Source organism: Bacillus rossius (genome assembly GCF_032445375.1).
Source record: "Bacillus rossius redtenbacheri isolate Brsri chromosome 9 unlocalized genomic scaffold, Brsri_v3 Brsri_v3_scf9_2, whole genome shotgun sequence".
In the NCBI taxonomy this organism is placed as follows: Eukaryota; Metazoa; Arthropoda; class Insecta; order Phasmatodea; family Bacillidae; genus Bacillus; species Bacillus rossius.
In genome coordinates this window covers 34,778,876-34,796,614 of record NW_026962013.1, presented here as the reverse complement: position 1 = coordinate 34,796,614, position 17,739 = coordinate 34,778,876, and the positions used below count along the sequence as shown (strand labels likewise).

At 39.7% G+C, this 17,739-nt stretch overlaps 1 protein-coding gene across 8 annotated transcripts in view; it reads left to right on the top strand.

Annotated features, from left to right (window-relative positions):
• Positions 1-17,739, top strand: part of LOC134542826 (serine/threonine-protein kinase Doa) — a 90,911-nt gene that overhangs the window by 53,413 nt on the left and 19,759 nt on the right. For 2 of the 8 annotated variants that reach the window (XM_063387380.1, XM_063387379.1), the window contains exons 3-4: positions 12,953-13,153; positions 16,431-16,614. In XM_063387380.1, the coding sequence (XP_063243450.1) occupies positions 12,953-13,153; positions 16,431-16,614 (385 nt within the window). Of the gene's footprint in view, positions 1-10,423; positions 10,538-10,563; positions 10,744-12,952; positions 13,154-15,726; positions 15,811-16,430; positions 16,615-17,739 lie in introns of those variants that run through there. The other 6 variants (XM_063387381.1, XM_063387382.1, XM_063387385.1 and 3 more) reach the window with 5 other exon arrangements.

Here is a 17,739-nt window from a genome sequence, read left to right as displayed (position 1 = left end):
GAAGCCCCGCTCGTCGCCTGCTATCGCTCGCCACTAACATTCGCCGGTGTCGCCACTCGCCAAGTCTCTTATGTCGCAGGTCGGCGTCCCCTTATGTACGAGCCAGCGTTACCTGTGAACAAGTTCCATAGCCCTCCCGATTTGCCGCGTCCTCAAAGTTCCCCGACTTAACACTCGAAGCTGCGAGAACAATGGTGTTCTAACGCCACGTCACGCGACATTGCTCTCAGAACCTGGCAATACAGAAAAGCGCCCGGACTCCGGGTGTTTTGTCATCTGCGCATTGGAAGTGAATAAACGGGCGTTATGAGTCGCGGAGGGGTTTCCGCAGAGCGCGCCGCTGTGGTAACAATATGTACATGAGTGCGGTCTTGCATAGAAAAATTAATCTCCAGTCCGGTGAAATAAATAATTTGTAATGGAAAATTACGGCGTGGACTTTGAGCAGTACTTACCAGTTATTACACGAATGCTCTGAAAACAAGATGATGTCAAATGAAAAAGTTAAAACATGTTATACTACTAATAATTACCCATAATATAAAGCAATTGATTGCAGACGATGTTTACTTTTGCGAATGGTAATATAATTTCTAAAGTGGGCGTTAAATCGTCAAAGGGCGATAGAATGTAAATTCGCTGATTGTGTCACGAGTCAAATGGTCAGAACACGAGAAATTATGCAATTTTTGACATACTTTTGTTTAAGATAATTTAGATTATTTCCAGGATAGGAATGTTATTCCACGAATGCCGTCAAATTTCTCGTTTGAGTATTCTGTTTTACGATTGTACGAGGATGTCTGCATTTTTTACGAATTTTAAGTACGAGACGTTTATTAAAACATGTATTTTCCGTCTGCCTTAAATTTTTTATTGTATGGTTTGTGAAAGCTGTTTCCATGTGTTGTTGCTGTGGAAACGAGTGCTGTAATTGAGTTATATTATTGGTCGAAGGCCAGCGAACCACGTAATTTGTTATTCGATTGTATATCTTTCCTTATTGGCCGCCTGAGTTACATTGATGCGCTTAAAACCAATCACAAACCAGTTTAAATAGCTTTTTTAGTTTGGCAAGATGGTGTGCATAAGCGTATGTTGTGATTCTTCAGTTAAAGTTGAGCCAATTTTGATTTTGTTTATTACAGGTTAGGAAACAAATTTATTGCATGTTTTTAATCAAAAACGTGTTATGTGCACAATTAACGGAAGTGGAATCAAGTGAAGAAGAAAATGCCCCCGAAACGTGATACGCATTATTCTCATACATACACGCGGGATTTTCCGTGTATTCTTAAATGAAGCAAGGGAACACAGTTCGCATTTTTTTCAGTGTGTAGATGCGACATCAACATTGGGCACGGCGGAAGATATGACATCAATCTCCACGTGAACTGTTCAAAACATCTCGCAAATGTTTAAAGTGTCGCAGTCAGTTCAAAGGTTAGTGATTAGTTCGCTAAAAATAACAGCACAGACAATGCTGTAATACGTGCAGAATGTATGTTTACAAAAATTTTTGTTGAACATAATATTCCTTTAAATGTTTCGGATCATGCCGGCCCGTTATTCAGAAAAATGTTTTCAAATTCTGAAGTAGCAAAAAAATTTGGTTCTGCAAGAACAAAGTCGACGGCTATCGTGAAAGAAATGGCAACAGATGCAACTATAAAATTGTTTGTAATTTACAAACTATGGCATTTTCAGTCGCGACCGACGGCAGAAATGACTCTGAATCCAAATTATATACACTAGTATTAACATTTTGTGATGCAAGTTTGAAAATGATAGTGTCAAGGTTGCTTTCTATAGAGCATCCCACTCTTAGATTGCAGTGTGGAAGTAAATGGGCGCATTCTCTCTCTCTCTAACACACGCCGATTGCCGTTAGCACTGTCCTTGTTTCTTCGTGCGTTGTTGCCAAATATCAAACGAAATTTAAAATTTTAATTTTTGGACCAAGCTTTTTTTCATATTGTATAGAATCAAAATACGCATCAGGCAATGCTTATTTTGAATACTTAACAATATTTTAAGTGTCCGAAAAAATTTAAAAACATAACTTATTCGCTGCGAACTGTTTTGAAGTATTCCGATATGTTTCACATCAAAAAAAGAAAACCTACATGTGTATTTCATTCAGATTTTTTTTATTAGTAAATTAATGCCTTAGGACGCCACCGAACAAATGTTAAGACAAAAACTGTACAGGTTTCACTTAAATAATTTTTTTAATATATTGAAATGCATTTTCTCACAAACTGAAACATCAAAAAGTTGACCCGCAGAAAACATTTTTTCTATTAAAGATAGATGGGGGACGAAAGCGAGAAAAATGTTCACAATGAATTGAATTAGTTTTTAAAAGCAGACCCATCTCAATTGCTTCTATAGTTTCCGTGGAAATAGCTGTTAAAAATGTGTCTTATCAGGACAAGAGCGCGCGCTGCCGTCGTAAGAGGAAACAGGGTCGTGTGTTTAGATAAGTGGGGTTCTGTCCTACAAGCAATTTCAAATACATGGCTTCCTTAGTCAACAAAAAATATTATAATCGATTCTTGAACATAATATGTAAAATGTATAAAATAAATACGATGGAATTCAATAGCGATCATGGTACAAAATTTTGAATTACTTTTCTATCCTTCTCAACACCAAGCATCTTATCAAACATTGTTTTAGACAAAGTTTTGGAAAATAACTATGATATTATTACAAACAATTTAAACAGATTTGATAAGGTGTCTACTAAGGCAGTTACGTTTTTTTTGTCCGGTGAAAATTTTTTTCGAACCCATGCAGTTATGGCTGGTCGTTCAAAAATGTATTTAGAAAACATTTTTCGGCATTAGGTAATCCGAGTTATCATACGTTAAAACGGATTCGATATTATTCATATTATGGGAGTTGTTGCGGTTTTCCTGTTTTTCAAAAAATCTTCCCCATCTCGAACCAATTGTTCGGATTTTTCCCATAACTTACTCGACCGAGAATTTCCATTACTGTATTTTATTTATCATTTTGGACATGACTTGTCCAAAAATACGGCATTTATCGGGCCCATGAAAATGTGATATATATATATATATATATATATATATATATATATATGGGATTTTTAGAACAGAAAAGAAAACTATAAGAAATTTTCGTCTACAATAGGTAGTTTTTATTTGAAATTTACATAAAAGTGGCATTATTACAAATTTATATGTGTAATAGTATAAAATATTATAAATTACGATATGATTTCTTAAAATGCTTCTTGTTCGATCCAAATTACAAATACACGCATCTCCTGAAATTCGTAATGTGTTAGAGATTTGGCAACAGCGCGCGCCATAAGCCGTGTACTGCAATCTAAGAGTGGGACGGGCTTTACCAGTACTCCAGGGAGATTCTACTGGAAGTTAACTGATATCAGCATACTAAGCCGACATTAAAAATAATGTGAATTAATTTTAATGGCTGTTTAGTTTTAAAATATTTATAATGTAACTGACCTGACCAAACAAACCGGTGATAAAGGATGAACAGTAGGAACTAAAATGGTCGATTAGGTCAGGTCAGTTACATTAAATATACTTTCAAACTAAGCGGACATTAAAAATAATGTGAATTCATTTCAATGGTTGTTTATTTTAAAGTATTTATAATGTAACTGACCTGACCAAACAAACCGGGACAAAGGATGAACAGTAGGAACTCACGTAATTTTTTTTTTTTACTTATTACTTGCGCAACAAATCCAAATAACAAAAATAAAACATTAAAATTTGAAACGTTAAAACTCACCTAAGTTAGAGGCGGGTACAATTACTTTGCCATTAGTAGAAAATGATGTAGTCGTTCACCTACGTCGCGAAAAAAAAAATCATACTCGTAAACAAGAAACAATGGTGGCCGCATGAATGCACAGGTATTGTGATGAAAATTTAAAAATCCTATATCTCCTAAAGTATTTGGAATTTCTTATCTCCGCCGGGTTTAATGAAAAGAGGAAGTTAAAGAGCATAGAATAAAAGTAATTTCGGAATTTTTAATTTTTTTTTAACAAATATCACCGAACTATGAAAATTAAAAAATTCGATATCTCATAAAGTATTTGGAATTTCTTATCTCCGCCGATTGTTTTGAAAAGAGGAAGTGAAAGAGCATATAATAAAATTATTTTCGGATTTTTAGCATTTTTTTTCGCATATACCGCTACTCTACATATTTATCAAATGTGATATCATGAAAGTTTATTAATTTTTCAATTGCCGCGAGCAGTTTACGCGTTTTATATAATTTTTTATATATTTTACTAATTGAGGGTTTCAAAAGTTGGCAAGTTTGCATTTAGACAGAAACAAGTATGTGTTATTGGGGAGGGAATTGACGAATGTAAGGTATCGTCCCAATATTTCTCTGGGGAGTAATTCCGTGAAACACCTGTAAGGTGAAAATGGTCACTGCCACGCCCACTTAGTTATTCTTAAAAGGGCATTCAAAACGTTACAGTTTAATAATTTCTTGCGTTTTGTTCCTGCATACATTCCTCCAGTTTTTTTTTATTGGAAAAGTTTTACATGGGTGCCAGTTATTTTGCTAGCAATGTTGAGAAAAGTATTGAACTGCATTCGATATCCATTAAGGTTAAAATGTAGGAACTCTGAATCATAAGCAGGCACGTTGTAAAACTTAGCAGACAGTCGAACTGTTTTTTTCTTCATATAATTTAGTTTTTTTGTTAATATGACACTGCTGAATATCATTTGAAGAATTATTAGATTTTATGTTATTGACATTACTGTAGCTTTGTCATCAATCGAGAGGCGGTGAAAAGGAACAAGGGAAACTTGTGTCGAGAGGTCAGAGGTCGATGCCAGTTATCTGTCCAAACCAGCTGACGGTTTTGTAACTGTAGGAACGGGGTTGGGTTGAGATTTGAATGCTGGTTGTCTTTGTTAAAATCGTTGGAGAGAGATTCCAAGCCAGTTATGGTGAGTGTATAGCTTGTGCGCTTTAGTTGTATTTGTATTTCATAGAAGTGTTAGTTTTTAATTTTGTTACCCGCCTTATGTTTGTAGGTAGAAGATATAATTAATGTCTTAAGTATTTGCAAGTGATAGTTATGAGCACGTTATCTGTACCGATTCCAGTAGTATGTATCATAGTAAGATATTACGGTGTGCAGATCTTAAGATGAAACAACGCGATTTGAAAACTGTACAAATATATCCGATTAGTGTCTTTACGCAAAGCATCTAAGAATACGCGGAGATAAGACGAAGTTATGTTTCCGGATTTCGTTTTTAAGACGCAATATTAGAAAAGTGAAAATAGCTAAAAGCGTGGTTTCAGAGTAAATGTATTGGCATGAATCTCTCGGTAGGGATTCTTAAAAGCACTTAAAGGGACTTTTATTACACCTTTATCTCTATACTCCATATAATGTTATGGTTACCGCCCAGATCTCAGAGTTGTCCTATGGAGGAGGAGAAGACTGCGCGCCAGTTCAGAGCCTTGCGCTTGGAGACGACACTGCGCTAGAAGCACCAGCTAGTGTCGCACTTAATTCTCACCTCACTAGCACAAATACAACCTGACTAGGCAGGCCCCTTAATCCGGCATTCATGGTTTGGCACGTTCTGTAATCCGGCTCCAATCGAGTCGCTCGCTGTTGGCCGCCAGCTCGCACTACTGGTTCGCTCAGAGTTTATCCCTACTGTCGGGATTACATTTATGTACAGTGCTTCCTATTTTCTATCGGTTTGCATTTCACAGGTACATTTCTGTCATGATTCTTTATGAAGAACATAGCTCATGTTATTACATGATGTCCACATTCTGAAAAGTCAGGAAGTTGAAATTGGTCTGGGAATTTACTTTAAAACCTGGAGGAAAAACCATGGAAATTCCTCAGTAATTTGATGGGAAATTTACTCCAGTATGCCATCACCCAGACTTTGTACACACCCCCCTCACACATATGGTGTTTTAGTGCATAGGCATACACACTGTAAAATGAAGTATGCAAGGATCTGTTAGAACTAGTACAGCAATAGGGATGGTGGAGGCGGGATTGTCTTCATTTCAAAAATTTGCAAAATAGGTTAATTTAATAAAAAAAATCATTAGGGAAATGTGTAATTTTGGTCATAGACAAGTTAGGGAAATTTTTCTACAGATTTGTTTGGATATACTGTATTAGAACTTGTTTTAAATAACTTTGTACTGTATATTAACGTTCTTTATTATATAGGCTTGCGATAATTCGGCGAAATCGTTTACCCGGCATGGCTGTGGTTCCGACGTATGAAATCAAAATACCTTTCACTGTGTGGGGCAAGTGTGTGTAGAGGCCAGCACACCCATAAGAAGGCACCCTGATGTGCTTGGTCGAGTTTCATCTGATATATGATGAAAATGGTTTCTCTATAATTAAATAAGATACGTTTGGCGGGACTACTTAGTATTAAGATCGCAGTGACAGAACTAGATTTATGCTTCACTAGGGCCCATGCCAGTGGCCCGCCCCGCTAACAGGAAATATTCACCAGCTCAATAACTACAGTCGGGCCAAAATTTAAGACGTAGAAAACCCTGAATACAGAGATTATTTTGCAAATTATCACATAAGAAAATGAAAGCTATTAATATTTCAGTTGGTTTGAAAAAATATATCACTTTAGTACTACTCCCATCACAGCTATCGACCACCGAATAAGTAACTTCGAATTAATTCAATTTTATTCTGGTTAGTAAATACCTTCGAACACAATTCAAGAAACTATTTGGATCTCTGTAGATTTCGAGGAAAATAATACCTGTTAAGGTGGGTATCCATATGTTGCATGTTATCCGTTGCCTATCATCGTTACGTATAACCCCGTGACATGACACGGTGCAACCATAAGGGCATTTTTGTCAGTAGCCTTGAGCGCAGATGAATTTGCAGCTGCTGCCTTCGTTTTTTACCCCCCACGCTAAGGTGCCTCCCTAGTAAAAATATTTAGCGCGCTGGGCTACTGGCCACGTGCTGCAGCTATTGAATGGGCGGAGCGAAATATCAGAGCTTCTTGTGTGGAAGGGGGTGGTTGAATGTGAGGGTTGGAGGGGAAGGCTCTTTTGTCATTGTGTCTGCTGGAGTCCAGTTGCTGTGTTATCTGCGAACAAGGTCACGACATGGCGGGGGGACTGCCTACCGCTACACACCCTACAGGATCAAAATCTCGTATCACCTTACTTGCTTTTCGATAGTGTTTATTAATTTGAAAAATAATAATAGTGTTGCGCTCCAGACTATATCAATGAATTGCAAACATTCGTATTTTTTTTTAATTCGCATCTTACACAATTTAAGAGATTTACATTCATTACAAAAATACCACCAAAAATAAACGAATAACTTGTGATTTCAGTGAGAAACAGCATTTTGTGCATAGTTTCTATTTTTTTTGACGTGACAACGTCTAGTAAATCGATGAACGCCGGCTGCAAGCACGAAAAAGTGTCCCGTTACGCGGTGTCCCGTTACGCGGTGTCCCGTTACGCTCATTGTACGCTTGCGCCGCATCTATATCTCTTCCACTCGATTGGAACAACCATCGATTTTACTTTTTTAGGCACATTAAACTTGAAACACTCCCATTCGTTTCCTACTTTTCCTATCATCGTCCTATCCTTAACAGAATAGCACAGATTGGAAGAAGTTAAATAGCAAACATGTATAAAAGTTAAAGTTAAAATAATATGTTCGTTAAAGTAATAAACATATTTGAATTAATGAGTGCAAATAAAAGTAAATTTATAAATTAAATTGTAGATTTCATTTCACTCCTTTGTATCCATACAAAATAGTGTAAATTCAATAAAAATGATTCAATTTTATTCATAAAAGTATGCAATCATTTCATCAATGTTTTGTTATGACGTTGTCACGTTAAACTATCGTCCGTAAACCGACTTTACAGTCAACCAATTTTTTTACTTTAACCTAAACTGTTTTTTTTTTTTTTTTCATTTTGACGAATCGTGATAGTAGCGCAGAAAATTAACATTGGTTGTCTGCTACATAATTTTTTTTATGCCAGCAAAACATTCTTAAAAGACTTAGGGAAGCCAGGGAACTCTGTTAGTGTATTTTGCCGGACACCTTGTTATGCTACATAGTGAAGTAGTGTTTTCTAAACATAAGCATATTGCGCGAGCATCTGACAGGTCCTGGTTCTACCTTGACTAGGAGTGTGCGGTAGCACGTAGTAGCAGTGACCTGGAAGCAGGAATTGAGGTCAGAGAGGCGCGTCTAACGATGGCAGGAAGTGGACGCGCCCGGAGGTTATCACCCGAGGCAGCGTCTCTTGCCAGGCCTCGGCTAGTCGTAGTCACCGCATAGGGGAGGTTTTTTGTCCCACGCTTAGTGGGCATCCGAGGCACCACTAGCATTGCCCTTGTTTGGGATTAGTCACAATGTTATAAAGTAATGCAATTTTTAGAAATATTATCTGAAGTTTTGTAAGCAAAATTCGAAATGAGAATTTAGTAAATAACCTTTCCTTCTATTGATATTAAATTTTTAACTTCTAAGGAGACCAACTTAAAAATCGCCATATTGGTTTCAATTGTTTTTGCCAACTCATTTTTTATATAATTTTATATTAAAAAATTTGGTCCTTCGATTAGAGTTCAAAATTTAATGAATTCCGTGTTATTGAAGTGACAGACAGCTGCAAATATTTTCTCCGGGTGTTAGCATTTATTAATTATTTTTTCTTACAGAATGACTACAACTGTAATAGTACTGACAATATACAATATTTTATGGCCTTAGAAAAATCAACTAATAGTAAATTAAAACGATAAAACTTAATAATTAACGATGGCGTACAAAATAATATTAATGTTATCAAGCCGTGCCGTATCAAACTGCAGCAGTGGGCGCCACTCACTCTACTGCAGTGTGGAGTGTGACACACGCTATAGTGGCTGACGAGTCTGGCGTTCGGCTGTGAGGCGACTTACTCCCCTCGAGTGCGCACTTGGCGCTAACGGCCAACTTCGATGTATGTATTCTATTAAAATCTGTTAAAAATAATTAAATTACGTTTTTTTAACAATAACATTTGGGACTTGACCATGTCAAGTCTCTATACTTTTTGTCCCGGCCTTGCGTGATACAACACGTTCGTTCACATACCACCGAGGTGTCAAGATGTCGAAATTGACACACCATGTCGCAGTGCAATGTGTCATTTTCTTTATTACCTAATAATCTGTGTATATTATTTACTTAACGGTAGGTAATTAAAACAATGGGATTTAAAATTGCAAACGTTTTTAATTGAAGACTGGTTTTAACGGTCCGAACATGACAATTTCCACCATTCCATATACATGGTGAAGTAATTTTTTTACAATACAAATTTTTTTAACTAATTCATGCACAATTACAAAAAATAATTTGCCAACTACCTGAAAAATATTGGTAGTACATTTACATAAAATCTTCAATTTTTTTCTTGAAGTGATAGGTCGCATCAGTTATATTTTGACTTAATTAAAGATGGATAAATAAAAACTACATGAAAAAGAAGCTACCAACACTACCTCTACTGAGTGTTCTTTATTAAGTTGCATGCTTTCGCGGCCATTATTTTTGACTTGTCTTGTGGGTTTTAGTTGCGTCAAGTTTGAAATTGCAACTGCTATCCTGATGATGGCGACTGCAATGTCGACCGAAACGCATGAGGTAGTGCCTTAAAAATTGCTACCAGAAACTACACGCCAAGTCATTTTTCTATTGAGCGGGTAGGCGAGTTTTAGTAGCTCTCGACTCGACCGGTCTTGTTCGTCCTTGTCAGAATTGGTAATAATATTTTTTGAGGAGATCCAATCTGTTACTTTTTCGACGCCCGACTGAAGCAGGGATTTCTTTTTGAGCAGAATAACCCGAAATTTTGTTGTAAAGCAGGGTCAAGGTAACGCATTTTTCTAAAAAGTAAAGAATTGTCAATATCTCGTTTAGGCCACTATGATATGTTCTTATTTAAAGTTCCGCGCATCACTTAAGTATTGCGTTATTAAAACTTTTTTTGGTATGTAAATAAAGCACTTCTGAAGAAGCACTGCATTAAACAAGTTTTTCTTACGTAAACAACATTGCTAATGGGTGAATGTTAATTTGACACGTTCGCTACATTCTCCTTGCTTTGATTTCGGAAAAAAAGGAATGAAGGGGGTCAGTAAACATTATTAATTGAAAGGTTTTCTGTCCGGTGGACATCCTGTGTAGCCACGAGCCACTGTCGAGGGCAGCTGTGCCCGCTGCTGGAGGAGCAGGCGAGGCGCTACGCGACACCCTCCTCCCCTCCACTGTGCTTCTGTCAGGGCCAGCTGCTCCTGTGGCGCTACACAGCTGGCTGCGGCAGCCTCGCCTTCACTCTCCGCTCGTTCCTCGGCCAGAGCGTCCGCGTCTCGCCGCTGCGTGTTGTGTCGCGTCTCATGAGTGGCTGCAGCTTGGGTGTCTCGGTAGTTGGAGGCTTGCGACATCGCGGTACTTACCAGATTGTTTACTTTAATCGCAATCGATCCAGCTTTGTGATGGTGGCAGTGAAGTCAATGAAGTAGTCGAAGCTAGTGTGCATTTATTAGTAAATTTTGTGATTTTGAGTGACCGTTAGTGACTGTTTATTTTCCAGTTGAGAAATGGAAATGACAGATGATCGTAATTTCTTCCGATGATATCGTGGTGCAGGGAATGTTAGTAACACTTATTATTTTTGGAATGTCTAGCATAATGGTTATAGAATGTCGGGTACCTTATCCAGTCAACCTCGAACCGAAGCTCGCCTTCCGAGAGTTCCCGTTTTGTACCTATTTGGCATGGTTTTCCTTAAGGGGCCCGCCTCGTCAGGGGTGTATGTGTGTTAGTGAGGCGGGGTGATAAGCGCGACGCTCGCTGGTGATTCTAGCGCGGTATCACCTCTAAGCGCAAGGCTCTAAATTGACGCGTAGTCTTCTCGTCGTCACAGGATAACTGTGAAATTTGAGCGGTGACCGTAACATTATATGGCGGAGAAATGAAGATAAAGGTGTTATGCAAGCCCCTTAAGTGCTTTCAAGAATCTGTACTGATTGTTTTATGCCAAAAAATTACTCTGAAAACACGCGTTTTAGGCATTTTAACGCTTCTAAAAATACAGTTTAAAAACTTAATCCGAAATTAAAAGTACTTTTCGGGCCTCAGCGAACTCTTAAATGCTATTCGTAAATAGGCCCCACTCGGATATCTTAAGTAGTTTTGAAATCGCGTTGTTTTTCCTGAAGCTCTGCGCACCGTCTGTGTGACCAGGTAGGCGGAGCCCTTAAGGCGGCTGTGCGTTTTCTCTAGTATGTCCTAACTAAGGCATGACCGCGAGTTTTTTTATTAGGCATATTTATCAATATTAGTGACCGTTCAAACGACATTTTCTTTTGATGGATGCCAAAAAAAAGTAACGTTACCTTAATTTTTTGGAACAATACAATTGTAAAAAAAGAAAGGCTAAAATATAAATTGTTACCGCCGTGAATAGTTGTTTTCAGTGTTAACTACTATTGTGTTTGTATAGGTAGTTGCACAATTGTCATATTTTATTGTTAACTGTTCTGAAGGAAAATCAACTATGAATTTACGAATTTTGATGTATAGCCTAATATTTCTAATTTTTGGGCACTATGCCCGATAAAGTATTTTATATGATGGAAACTGAGACATCTTTCTGCTTATCACTCGGGTGTCTTGTAATTTTTTGTGACATTTGATCTATACAGTATTTATTGCCCACAGCCTCATACCGGCTTCGTAGTTAACAAACGGTGAACGGGCTAGCGGAATTTATGACTGGTGGCATTGCTTGTACCTAATACCTCAGACCTAGTTCTTGCGAATGATAGTCAGTTAACGTGTGGGTGATTCACGTACTTTAGATTGGTTATCATGCCGTGTGATAAAACCGTAATGTGCTTCCCTGAGTCACCTTATTAGAAAGTAGCGAACTGCACAGTTACTCATTACACCGTATGCACTTTCAGAGCGTATCGCTTTTTTAACTGTTAAATTGCAATTGAGGTATTGGGGTTTTTGTGTCCAAGCTGTCGGTGCGAGTTAGCATTATTCTGTAGTTTTTGTTAAAATAAATTCATGTTTACTCAAAATTAACCCATGGTATTAAGCTCTACGAAAGGTAGATTACGTTTAAATTGTCAAAACATTTTGAATCATAAGTAAAAGGTGTATTAAAAAAATGCAGCACTTAGTATCAAATAAACTAATATTTATTGGCAAGAAACCTTGTCTTTATTTGGAGCCACACCGATAACATCCATCTTTCTTTGTTCTCGTTAATTTAATAGAGATTTAATTGCGCAGATATTTAATTGCAAATATGCAAAAATAGAAGTTGATGTACTTCATACTTCAGTTAGCGATATCAACTCAAGTGCCTTAATCGTCTATTATTATTGTGGGACATCATGTAATCTAATCGTCTAAAAAAATGCTATCTTGGGAATCTTTTGTTACTTTTTAATTAACACTGCCCGTATCTCAACTGCATGAATGAAACTACATAATCGCTAGAATTATGTACAATCAAGATAAGAGTTTTATTTTTTCACTATATGTAATTTGCACATTCTATTTTTAAATTCTCAAATAGGTTTACGAAACAGTTTGTGGTGAAATGTATTTTCGGATGGCTCAAGACTTAATTTGCAGTTACTTGTATATCTTAAAATAAGGTGCACGCGTTTTCCTTAATTTATCCAAACCAGAACAAACTGCCCCTTGCGTAGATCAAACAAACAAAAAATATTTAGGGTAGATAGAAGCGTTTGTCCTTTTAAAGACTGAGGTGTCGCCGGTTTCCAGTTGCGCAACCGCGGGACCGTAGCGGCCGCGTGCATGGAAACCTGTTTTCTTCCTCAGCCAAGACCGCCTCGTCCCTCCGACACCGCGCCCCGAGTTCTCCCAGGCCGCCGGGCCGGCCGCGTCCAGCTCCAGCGCCGGTCCAGGGGGCGGCCCCAAAGTCTCCTCGCAGACCGCAGTTGCGTTTCAGGCGCCTTTACGCTCGTCCGGACCCATTGCCGCGCTAGACTCGTTACTGACCGCCTCACCTGACCATCACTCGTAAGTACTCGCATACCCCCTCCACGACTGCTGGTTTCTAGGTACGGGAGAAAATTCGACGTTTCGTAATATTTAAACATGCATGTTACATGTGCACAATTTTTAATTGAAAATTCTCTTGATTGTACATCATTTTTGAAGGCATTTAACATATAGTTCATTGAGTCCTTACTTTTTTTTTGAAGACCTTCAGACTCTAACTGTTAATAGTTGGTTCGTTTGAATTGATGTGAAAAAAACTTCCATAAATACAAAATTTCCCCATTCAGAAAATTGCAGCCATTCTACTTAGTGTGAAATGTGGCCCATTGGAGCACATACAAATAATAACTTGTATCCGATTACACGGGGATACGTACATAGCACGCTCATCCCTACATTTCTTAGTTAATAATACATCCACAATGTAAAGGACGCATTTCTAATGGATGGATAGTATCCGAATACTTATACTGCTAGCACCACCTGTTGACAGTTGATCGTGATAATGTGCACGTAGCCATTTTGAGTCTTGATATCTACGAATAATCAGAAAAACGTTGGCAACAACGACCAATTAAAAAAAAATTAATTTAGCGTGACTGTTGGCGATCAAGATAAAAATTTTGTTAAGCATCTCTAAGTATCATAAAATAGTTACAATGAGAATTAAATACCCATGTAAGTTAAAGTTCGTTTTTCGGTCATTTTATTAGGGCTTTTATTTGCCTCTATTTGAGTTGTGCGTTATGCTTATAACGTTGGAAATAAATATTATGCCAAAAATCTAAATTAATATTGTATACAAACAAAATAAAACACGATTCAGAAGCTAATGGATGAAAGGACGCATTAGTGGATGCGAGTGTCGCATCCATAGAAATCTCGATTTAGTGGACGCAAGTAGGGATGCCAATGCATTCCTTGTGAGAATTCGGAAGCTGAATCCATTACCATTTACGATTAACATTTAGTGGATCCCTTAGCTAAGTATTCGGATGCAGATAAAACTACTTACCTGAACCGTGATATACTATTTCGCATTGGTTTTGCATTGTGCGCTTTCTGTATCCATTGAGAAACACCTCGTTATTAAATACGGATCTGCAGCTAGAAGTTCCTTGCCATCCTCGCACAATTATAGAACTCCTTGCAGATATATTGTGTTGATAGAATGGACTACCAGGTCAAGCGTATCTTCTCACTTGGGATCTGCTTTCCCGTAGCTGGTGTGCTGTGCAGGGCACAAGACCACGGTCAACTCGCTGGCGAGACTTGCCAAGAGAAATCGCTGCAGTGCTCCAATTCGTCAGGGTCGCGTGCGGAGCGGAGCTGCGTGGCGGCGTGACAGTGTCTTGCGTGTCGCTTGCCATGGAAGTCGTGCAGTGCAGTTGGAGGATGTCTGTTTTCCTCCTGGTCCATTCGAAAATTACAGCTACTTTTGAAATCCAAGCAGCTTACGGTATAGCATCTTATGAAATCCAAGCAGCTTTCGGTATAGCAAGTTGTGAAATCCAAGCAGCTTACGATATAGCATCTTGTGAAATCCAATCAGCTTTCGGTATAGCAACTTGTGAAATCCAGACAGCTTACGGAGAGGTAGTTCACGTCTGGGGTTCGCTAGCGGTTCAAAAGAACATAACAATTTGTGTGGAATTTTTTTTATAGCTTATTGAAGCGTCCAAATAAGTAAACCGAACCATCTGATCCTTCAGTGGCTCGTGCTAGACTTATCAGAACGTTTAGGATGGGATTTAAACTAGCCTGTTGTAAGGTAGTTTTGAATGTTTATATATAAAAAATTTCATCCGCTTCTAGTTTGGAATTTTGTCGTCAGATTTACAGAATATGTTTTTGCATTGTTGCGGTTTCGTAGTATCTAAAAGGATGTGCGGCGTTTTCTTTTCTTTCGTGCTTGTTAATTTTGCTGGGTTGCAGAGCCCTGCGCATCATACTGCATTTTAAAATAAAACCCGACAAGTGTTTATCAAACTTACGCATTGATTTTAAAATTCGAAGTATATAATTTAAATAAGATAGTGAATATTGATTTGGAAGGTATACGAAATTATATGTGTTTGTACAGTCCATGCCAGACTTCCTGATACCACATTTATGTGGTTTCTGGCAAATAATGTTATGGTTCCTTGTAGGCCATGACCGATTGCTTCACATATATCATTAATGTGTGTTTCCTTCGTTATGACTTCGCGTTCGATATACGAGCCGTGTTGATGAAACCTTTCGGAAAATATAAGTCATCCAAGATTCTTAGCTCTATCCGATGTATATACGCTGAAAGGCCGCGTTTTATCTTCGTCGTTAGTTATTTACACGCGCTTTTGCAAGCCGCTGCGAAGGCTGCGCTCAATTCGAGTTTATTCGAGTGATGAGAGGCTTGACCCGAGGCAGGGTTGTACAGCGGGGAGGTTGCCGCGGGCCACAGCCTTGGGGGGGCCGGCCACGCCCAAGGACGCCGGCGGGCCATATGGTCGCCCGCGAGGCTGAGCGCGGACCTTGTTGTCCACAAGACTGTAGCACCTCTCTGCCGAGACACCAAGCTGGCGACTAGGCTCGGGGGGTTTGGCTTCCAGGAGAGCGTCCAGACTGGCCGCGTGCTAGGCTAGTCGTCCGCAGATGCCCGTGCTGGAGTTTGAGGAATCGCCCTGGATCCCCAGGTAATGCTATCCGTGCGTTCAGGGGATCCTCGTTACTGATCTTACGATTACCTTAATTAACTATGTTGTGAATTTTTTTTATCGCATTCATCGCTTTCATTCAACTTGTTGGGGAATAAAATTCAGCGTAGTTAAATTACAGTAGCTCATTTTCAAATAAAAAATATCTTTTTAACTCACAATACTCTGTTTACAAAATTTTTTACTTGATATAAGTAAAATATCCGTTTTATGTTATTTAATTTTTCTGATAAATTAATTATGAGGGTATTTAAGATTTTTTAATTGTGTTTCTATTACAAAAAAAATTGAGCTCCTGGAAGATGAGCCCGGTGGTAAAGCAGCGAGTGCTGTTGTAGCTGCCTTGGTTATCGCGGTCATGTCTTGTCACGGGGAAGTGGGCCGTCTTCCTTCCTGTGCGAGGGGTGGCTCCATCCGGCAGCTGCGTGTGCGCGCTTGTCTCCACTCTTCCCTGCCGTCTGGATCACTTGCAGTAGTTTGTATTGTTAAGAGTTTTGTATCTGTGCCTTGGAATTAATTATAAGGAAGTGGATTGCGCGTTTGAAGAGACTGGAGTGAAGATGTCAGTGGTGCAGCGAGCGGCGTGCCTGGTGTTGCAGCAGCGAGAGGGCGCAGCGGTCGCGCCAGCACGAGCGCGGCACGAGCGCCGAGCGGCGCTACAAGCGCAGCCACCGCCGCTCGCCGACGTCCAACACGTACCGCCGCCACCGCCACCGCCACCATGGGGCGGCCGCCCACTCGCGCCGCCACGGCGAGCACAGCCGCCGCTCCTACTCCAGCCAGGTGAGTGTCCCGCCCCCGACGCCACCGCTGCCACCGCCGCCACAGCCCCCTCGCAATAACCATCGCTCGCTGGACTAAAAATACTGGGTGGGGCCTGAGTCAGTCGCCGGCCACGGCCGCTATTTCTGGCGGACGGCGCCATTCCGCGGACGGGCGGCGTCCACGGGGTGTCGCCGCCCGCCGCTCCCGAACACGCTTACACGAACCGCTTTTCTCTTGAACGAAGCGACCTCTCGCTAGACGGGCCATGCACTCGCTGTGCGCTGCGATGGAGGCGGACTGGGCGCGCTGCGCCGCCGCGCCGCCGCCCCCGCCGCCGCAGCAGATGGCGCTGGTGCACTCCTCGTGGTGGCCGGTCGTCGAGGCGCCGCCCCCCGCCTGGGCCTGGCCGCCGCCCCCGCCGCCCCCACAGCAGCAGGACGCGCTGTCGCCGTCGGTATGTGCCGGCCCGCGCTCCAGCTCCTGCCAAGGAGAGTGTTGTGTTGTTTTGTCCTGTCAGTCGGTCGCACGCTCATCCCCACTCGTTGGCAGCATTGTCATTATTACAATGTTTACCGCGAACTGTCACTAAACTCCACGTTTATCTTGCAGTTTTCGCTTTCATGTGGCAATTTATCTATGTAACTTGTGGATAAAATCACCAGTTGACAATGTGGTTTTTGAATTACCATTAAATATGTACCAAATAATTAATCCAAAATGGACACCCAAAGCCATTAGTTTGATCTTGGTGTGCAGTTTAGAAGCACATTAGCCTGAAGTTACTTGTTAATGCTATATTCAGATGTTAACTATGAAAATGCTGGCAATAATGGCACATGAAAATGACTTATCTTTTGCTCCAACTAGCATATAGGAAAATTGCCATCTATTTTACTTTAATTTAGTATTGTAAAAATTTCTTTGACTCTTCATAGTTACAAGAATGAATGTTGGGTGTGTGAAAGCTTGTGTGTGTATATATATTTTGGGGAATGTTATTTTATTCTTGAATTAATTTTCTGTAGGTAATTATGTTTTAGTTGTAAATGAGAAAAGGGTGTACAAGTTAATGCATATGATAAGCATGAAAAGCACTTAAATGTTCAACAATTAACTGTCCTTCAACTGGATGGCACATGATAA